This window comes from Limulus polyphemus, unplaced genomic scaffold (assembly GCF_000517525.1).
Source record: "Limulus polyphemus unplaced genomic scaffold, Limulus_polyphemus-2.1.2 Scaffold4112, whole genome shotgun sequence".
Taxonomy (NCBI): Eukaryota; Metazoa; Arthropoda; class Merostomata; order Xiphosura; family Limulidae; genus Limulus; species Limulus polyphemus.
Genome location: NW_013669722.1, coordinates 26,210 through 34,815, shown reverse-complemented (window position 1 = coordinate 34,815; position 8,606 = coordinate 26,210). Strand labels below are relative to the sequence as shown.

At 33.9% G+C, this 8,606-nt stretch overlaps 2 protein-coding genes across 3 annotated transcripts in view; one reads left to right on the top strand and one right to left on the bottom strand.

Annotated features, from left to right (window-relative positions):
* LOC106470604 (leukocyte elastase inhibitor-like) overlaps window positions 1-2,102 on the top strand; it is a 7,925-nt gene extending 5,823 nt beyond the window's left edge. The window contains exon 3 of the mRNA XM_022399229.1: window positions 1,792-2,102. Within this exon, the coding sequence (XP_022254937.1) occupies window positions 1,792-2,097 (306 nt within the window). The 3' untranslated portion in view covers window positions 2,098-2,102. The remainder of the gene's footprint in view (window positions 1-1,791) is intronic.
* Window positions 2,103-3,269: 1,167 nt separating this feature from the next.
* Window positions 3,270-8,606, bottom strand: part of LOC106470603 (metal tolerance protein 7-like) — a 30,209-nt gene continuing 24,872 nt past the window's right edge. For both annotated transcript variants that reach the window (XM_022399228.1, XM_022399227.1), the window contains 2 exons: window positions 7,751-7,837; window positions 3,270-3,662 (listed from right to left, as the gene is read on the bottom strand). In XM_022399228.1, coding sequence (XP_022254936.1) covers window positions 3,358-3,662; window positions 7,751-7,837 — 392 coding nt within the window. In that variant the 3' untranslated portion in view covers window positions 3,270-3,357. The remainder of the gene's footprint in view (window positions 3,663-7,750; window positions 7,838-8,606) is intronic.

The following is an 8,606-nucleotide window of genomic DNA, read 5'->3' as shown; positions in this document are numbered from 1 at the left end:
TATAACGCCCCCACGGCTGAAAGGGTGAGCATGTTTGGTGGGACGGGGATTCGAACCCGCGACCCTCAGATTGCGAGTCCAGCGCCCTAACCACCTGGCCATGCCGGGCCGTCACAATGGTCTTTGTACAGGTCATAATGCGGATGTTATTCAGTGCCCTCACGTCTAGTACCCCGGATCTTTTGATCTACAACCATTAACCATTAGGCCACGGTTGGCCAGTTTAATTTTTAAATGTAGATATAAAACATAGCTGAAACCCTGGCAAGTGATCTTAATTAAAGATTAATAATAAAAGATAGGAATATAAAAACCTCAAATACATCAGTATCAAACATAATATTGAAATAAGCATTCTGTTGACAACAAATCAAATTCGTCAAAAACGTTTTACCAAGACGGAAAGTAATTTGTTTTACGACATTATGAAATTGTTCATTTTTATTAAGTATTACAATGCTGTGTTGTCCAGAAATCACAATGTGACAAGGTATTTATGGTCTCTAATTATTAGGGTGGACCAAGTTCATTATGTAATTGTGATGATACAGTCTAATGTATTCTCCTCGTTGCCACCGGACTCAGACCCTCAATCGAAATATGAGTATCGGGATTCCTAGTTGCACATTATAGATTTCTTTTGCTCTCAGTCGATTCATCCAGTTCTGTGATGAACAGTTTATGGATAATTGATATCCAGCAGCTTGAATATACTTGTCCACAGTCCTGAGTTCTCTTCAAAGTCGTTTCAGGTTTTACACGGACAAAAGGATAACTAATTTTGGGCGACAAGGCTAACTGATCAGCACGTCCAGGGAGTTTCCATTTTATCAGATACTTAGTCACTATGGATTTGGGTAGTTGGACTGAAAACGTTTCGATAACTCTTTTTTACATCCATTTTATCAGATACTTAGTCACAATGAATTTGGGTAGTTGGACTGAGAAAGTTTCGATAACTCTTTTTTACATCCATTTTATCAGATACTTAGTCACAATAGATTTGAGTAGTTGGACTGAGAAGTTTCGATAACTCTTTTTTACATCCATTTTATCAGATACTTAGTCACAATAGATTTGAGTAGTTGGACTGAGAAACGTTTCGATAACTCTTTTTTTACATCCATTTTATCAGATACTTAGTCACAATAGATTTGAGTAGTTGGACTGAGAAAGTTTCGATAACTCTTTTTTACATCCATTTTATCAGATACTTAGTCACAATGGATTTGGGTAGTTGGACTGAGAACGTTTCGATAACTCTTTTTTTACATCCATTTTATCAGATACTTAGTCACAATGGATTTGGGTAGTTGGACTGAGAAAGTTTCGATAACTCTTTTTTACATCCATTTTATCAGATACTTAGTCACAATGGATTTGGGTAGTTGGACTGAGAACGTTTCGATAACTCTTTTTTTCTACATCCAAGAAACATTCCTTTTCCCAGCTCCTTTCACAATATTTTGATTTTAACTGACAGCTACTGACTTTTGTAAACCCTATACAGCAGTTCCCATAAGGTGTACAAAGTTCAGTGGCGAAAAGCCCATCATTAGAAGTAACTGCATGCTGACTCTATACTTTTGGTAATATGGTTAAGATTGAATGACTTTTGTAAACCCTATACAGCAGTTCCCATAAGGTGTACAAAGTTCAGTGGCGAAAAGCCCATCATTAGAAGTAATTGCATGTTGACTCTATACTTTTGGTAATATGGTTAAGATTGAATGACTTTTTCTTATTAATTTACTGAATTTTGTTTATTTCTAAACCATCTCATATTCTTAGATGCCTCGTATAAGTTTAGAAGATACCTACCAAAACTTTTCACAAATCCTCAGCTCTATGGGACTCGCTGACGTCTTCACACCCGGGTATGCTAACCTGTTCGGCATCAGCCCCTTCCGATGGCTGCACGTGACGGACATCATCCATAAGACAAAAATAGAGATTAAAGAAGATGAAAGTGATATGAGAACTGAAACTTCTGAAGACGATGAGGCGATTGACTTGAAACTCGACAGGCCTTTTCTGTACTTCATCATGGATAGCATTAGTGGTTTAGCTATAGTATTAGGTAAATTCTCTAAATAATTGGAAAACTAACTTGTCATGTGTAATTTACTGTATTGCACACTTTTGCTTTTCAAAATTAAATTCCTGTTGGGTTTTGTATAAATTTTTAATATAAATATGTGTACAAACCATACCAAATTTGTGTTGTGTTGATAAAGTAATAGTAATCGTGTAAACAAGAAACGTTTTGAAAATATAACAGGTTACTGTTATGTACTTAACATTGAAGAAAATATTTTTAAAGACCTTCCTTCCTTCTCTTGAAGTCAGAAAGTAATGCGAACATTCTCAATTAAACAAAATTTATACATCTACTATTACCACACCGGTCAATGACATAGTAAAATAACAAGTCTTTAGTCGTATTTATTACATCTTTACCACACCGGTCAATGTCTAGCTCAGACCTTGACCCAGCTATTGCTGAGACTTTGGCCCAGCTCTTGCTGAGACCTTGACCCAGCTCTAGCTCAGACCTTCACCCAGCTATTGCTGAGACCTTTGACCCAGCTTTTGCTGAGACCTTGACCCAGCTTTAGCTTTCTTTAACAGGGTATAAGGACCAAAATGACAGATATTGTAATTTAGTTTGGTAAATCATCAAGTTAAAAAAAAAAGAGTCCAGTTTTGAAGTACAAAATTTCATATGGCTAAATAATTTTTACAAACCTCTAAAAATGTTAATTTTGGGATTCTCCCTGTACATGTCATTTCTTAATAGCTTATAGACTGGGAAATAACAAGACACGTTGTCTGATTATAATAACAACTAAACAGCACTAAGACTTCGTATGAGAACTTTAGATGAAGGTGTTTTGGAGAGACCTACGTGGTCTCACACTCATGTACTTGGCCTGATATTACTAGCAGCCATTGATACTACATATTTATGTAGAAGTCAGTCAACATACTAAAGTCAGTCAACATACTAAAATACTGTAATTTTAAACATTTTCGTATTAGGTGACTATCTCAACTACAGGTGATTTTCTGTAATACTATATATATGTTATCAGTAATAAAAAGGTGTAATAAATACGAGTAAAGACTTGTTATTTTACTATGTCATTGACAGGTGTGGTAAAGATGTAATAAATACGACTAAAGACTTGTTATTTTACTATGTCATTGACCGGTGTGGTAAAGATGTAATAAATACGACTAAAGACTTGTTATTTTACTATGTGCTGGGTCAAGGTCTCAGCAATAGCTGGGTCAAGGTCTGAGCTAGAGCTGGGTCAAGGTCTCAGCAAGAGCTGGGTCAAGATCTCAGCATTTCTATACTCTTTTATGCTCAATGTGTGGTGCATGTTGAGTCTCGTAATCCAAATGAACAAAAGCTCTTTCCACCTCAGGCAGAGCTTCGAGCTTCTGTTGTAGTGATTCACCGACATCGTGGGCATCTTTTAACGGCGTATCTTCAGCTAATACAATGTCCACTTCTACCAGAAGATTTGTACCAAAGTGAAAAGCTCGTACAGTGTCGATCTGTCGAATGGTCGAGTCGTGATTAAGAGCAAGCCATGTGACCTTCTTCAGGAACTCTGGTTTGGCAGTGTAACCCGTCAGGAGTTTGATTTGCACTGTCACAAAGAATCATGTAAATAAAGTATTGATGACTGACATATATTTAATAAAAAAAAGTAAAACTATGTATGAAATAGGTGAAATTTCTTATTGTTCAAACACAGATTAGAAAAAGTAATAACAACTTTAACAGACGGAAAATAAGCTAATGATAAAAGGTAATTAGTAGTTGTCGGGCTTGTTGCACAGTACGACGCCAGAGGGCGACAGAAGTGTGTCGAATTCAGGTAATGAAGAGGAGAAGAAACGATGATGTCATAGACATCAGAGAAGATAACGTCATAGTTTCATGAAATATCACCAGAGGTTGCACTGCTTGGACCAACGTCTTGCTAGATGTGACATCATAGTTCCACGAAGTAAAATCAAAGGGTGCTGGTGCCATGACAAGCAGATATTATTATGACAATGGAAGTTGTCAAGAAATCATTTTGCTAGGCCACCATGATGATTTCATCATAGAGTGCTTCAACATTTTTATTGTTCTTGACAAAATGTCATTTCACTTACATACTTTTTACAGAGTTTCTATGGGTTTCTATGGTGCGAATAGTAGTTAGATACGATACAAAAAGCAATCAAAAGGGCGATAAAATAGTAAAATTTAATTATAAATAGATGTATACTGTTACGAGTTTAAAGCTACCTAGGATAAACGAATGGAGTTTCATGTTACATTTGAAGTCATTCTAGAAACAAAAAAGCATAATTTAGATTTATTTCTACTTTTTTTTTTTTTTGGTGCTTACGGTGTTGGTCAAATTGACCAACCAAACAACCATAGAGTTAAGGTAGATAAAATAACAGATAAAATATAACGTTTTACTGAAAACAAACATTTGAAATGTATTTAGGAGGTTTTAGAGATTACACAAATGAAATTTGAGGTTTTTGGGATGAAGAAAAGTATTTTCATCTCAACATGAAAATCACTTTATGCACGGACTATTGATGTTTATGATGTTTACTGAAAGACTGCCAAATTTCGTGAAGATATACACCTATATTAAAAGTTAGCAATATAAAATCTATAAAGACTTTAAATGATTACAAAGAAGCCACGTGGTTGGTCAAACTGACCAAGCCTGTGTTGAGACAGTGAAATGATATATGTTATTATAGTTGTCTTGTTGACTTGTGAAAGCGAAACAGCAGTTGTGTTAAAATGCTATGAAACATTGTCTGCTTAAAGTAAAGCTATCCTTAGTCAGACCTTGTAATGACATTTTCAGCCCATAGAAACTCTGTAAAAATTACATAAGTGAAATGAGATATTTTGACGAGAACAATAAAAATCATAGTTATATGGATAGCATAAAGACAAACTAGTGAAAGTGCAAGCATTTATGTAAAATTATTCCATGATATTTAAATAAGAGTCCTTTTCAGGACAATGATTGTAACAAAGTATCCTGAAATATAGAAACTAAAACTATAATGTTAAACGTGTACTAAATCACAAAAATACAATCGGCTGTCTTGTTCAATATTTATGAAAACATTAGCTGTGATAAAATCCATTCAAGTATTAGTAACATTATCATCTTATAGAAGTACAAGTAAATGAAAAATAAGATGAGACATGTTGAAACCTGCATGCTGTCCTACGGAAGTGTAGAAACACCTTTGTGAAATGTATACAATTAAACATAAGTTGAGATATCTATGCAATCCTGTTAAACACTATCCGACTTTGTAAAATATATGTAAATGAAAAATATAAACATAAGTTTAAATCAGTATTCAGTCCTATGGAACACTCTTCGTTTTTGTAAAATGTATACCCAAAACTAGCCTTAGTAACACTGTCCACCTTTGTAAAATGTAGTTAAATCCGCCTATAGTACCTAAGCAACACAATCCGCCTAGTAACCTCACCTGCCTACAGTGACACTATCCGCCTACACAAACACCATCTATAAACTATAAAGTAATATGTGTAAAATGAAACAATTTGTCAAGAACAATAAAAATCATAGTTATATGAATAGCATAAAGTCAAATTAGTGAAACAATAAGATTATTATTGAAATAATGGTTTTACTTGTAACATAATTAAATTTAAGCATTGATTACGTGTTGAGACATGTTGAATCATCTATGATGAGACGTCATAATTGTAGTTTCACAAAGTGAAACTATGACATCATTGTCTCTGGTGATATCATAGCATGGCGCTAGCGCCCTCTAGTGTCTATGATGTTCTTGTCTCTACATCTCCCCTGTGGTCGACACACTTGTGATGACCTCTGGCGGCGTGGCTGGAAAGTGAAGAGTAACTACTATAATTGCTATCAAGAAACATCTGCTCTAAAACGAAGTTTATATTATTAAGACATTGACTGCATTGCCTGATACCATGTTTTTATTACTAGATTAACTGACTGCATTAACTTCTAAATTGAAATATTTATTTGAATGCAATACACTGTTTTTTTGAATTATGAAAGACATTTTACTTCAGTTTCCATAAAGACTATCTCATCTCGTAGACATACTTTGAAAGCTTAACTTACAGGTTAGTGAAAGCTTTCTACATGCACCTCCACCAAGCTATAACTATTATCATTCTCTATAAGTTAATCGTGGTGCAGTTTATTGAAGTGTTATTTGAAGTCATATTTTCGGTATGAGAGTGCGGAACCGTGAAATTATCAAAGAGCGATGGAACAAGTACAAATCTAGTTTCATTCATCAGACATCAAATACTTGTATTTATTTTAAAACTACCTAATAATGTCAAAAGTAATTTTGTTACTAATTGTTACCCTCTGGCGATGACAATTAACCCCTTCTTGATAATACTTATAAATATGAACCAACAATATGTCTTTCGAAAGTCAACGTATCGTATACATAGGATTGAAAAAGTTTGTTTTATTTTTAAATTTTAACAATTTACTGTACCATGTTTAGCCAGTTACAAGACCCCATAGTCGTTGCAAAACTAGTAATATAATAGTACCTTAAAACGATTATGTAAAATTCAGAGTTGTTGAGACGCTATATAAGTTTTTATTTTTAAAATGCTACAGTTGTTAAAACCCATGTGGAAGATAATACCACATGTGCTAGAAACACGTTCTAACTTCAGGTCAGTACTTATTAAACTTTCGAAAATTTAAAGAAAACAATTATGTGAAACCATAAAAACGTTTTTCATGTGTGTTGTTTTCATCCGCCAAGCAATAACTTCATGATATTAATTAAGTGTTCAGATTCTATGTGTAGATTACAGACCTACCTGAGTACTGAACATGTTTAAAGTTATATCTACAATGAAACTAAGCAGCAATCAACTAGAATATTTTTATGTATAAATTCTGTAGTGAAGTATATTTAAAGAAGGTCTTAGCATGGAGCCTGAAACGTTGTCAGTGTAAAACGTGTAATAGGCCTTAGTATGGAGCCTGAAACGTTGTCAGTGTAAAAACGTGTAATAGGCCTTAGTATGGAGTCTGAAACGTTGTCAGTGTAAAAACGTATAATAGGCCTTAGCATGGAGCCTGAAACGTTGTCAGTGTAAAAACGTATAATAGGCCTTAGCATGGAGCCTGAAACGTTGTCAGCGTAATTACGTTTAAAAGGCCATAGCATAGAGTATGAAACTTAGTTATTGTGAAGAGCTCCCAGGTATCTATTTTACAGAGTAGAAACTCCTTAATATTCATTTCCTTGTTTAAATCGTTAGTTCATGAAACATCCAAAGTTTCTGACTCAAAGCTTGAATAAATATATAAAACAAAAACCCAAGTAAAAAACAAAAAACAACTACATACATCAGTTACACATCACAATTCTTGACAATATGGTGCTGGTTATTCAATAAAAACGTGAATTATGTTTGAGACAAAGTTCCGAAAAGCGGAAACTTCTGTCTTAGAATTTCGCTACTTTATTTAAACATGTTCAATATATATTGTAAGGTAATGTATTCATAAAAATCAACTATATACAAGCTCCCATGTTTTACGTTATTCATAGTTAATCTATACAAACAAAACTTATCTCTGCAATTTCCATGCAAACATAAGGGGCTATGTTTTCTTAGGGGATGATAATAAAGTACAAAAGGACTACTTACTCCAACCAGTAATCCCCCAATTAATTATTATATACATTCCAATCAATATAGCACCAAGAGGGTCAGCATATTTCCAGTACTTGGAACCTGAAATAGATTGTATTCTTGTGTCAATATGATTGGAATAAACTTATTTTCTATATGGATTAAGGAAAATTATAATAATAATTGCTTTGTGGTAAATATAGTTTAATATCTCGCCCATGATTTCAAAAGTTAGTTCCACTGTCAATGATAACATCGTCACAGTAAAGACACTACCGAGGAATATTCACCATTTAATACCCCAGATCTGAATTCCTAACTTACATATTCACAATCGAACACTAGAGAAAATAACTCTATCATGATGCAGAATAATGTAGAATAGATTTCATCCATGAAATCACAAACTAATATCATGAATGTTAAAAGTCTGTCGTAGTGGATTCAACTACCTATGTATCAAAATACTTGTTCCATTTATTTTATAATAACTGTTACACTGTAATTTGTACCTATTGAATCAATGTTAATATTATATAAGTTTTAAGTTCTTAGTGTGAGAAAGGTGACAAATTTTCTGTAGGCATCCCCTCTTCTCCATTTTATTCACCACCCCCTCCAATAAGTATGAAATTCAACACAAATTACTCATCATAAAATCGTCATTGCTCAGACAAACCATAATTTTTATAGCTTTCAATTTTATTTGGTTACAGAGCCATCAAATAGAAAATCAGGCCCCTTTTGCCACACCTACCTGTCACATCCTCTCTTTCAGGATTTGTTAATATACACCTGGAAAAAAGTTAAGCACCCCCAAATATTTTTCAGGATTGCTTATTGAATATAAGGTTTAATTTTCATGATGTTG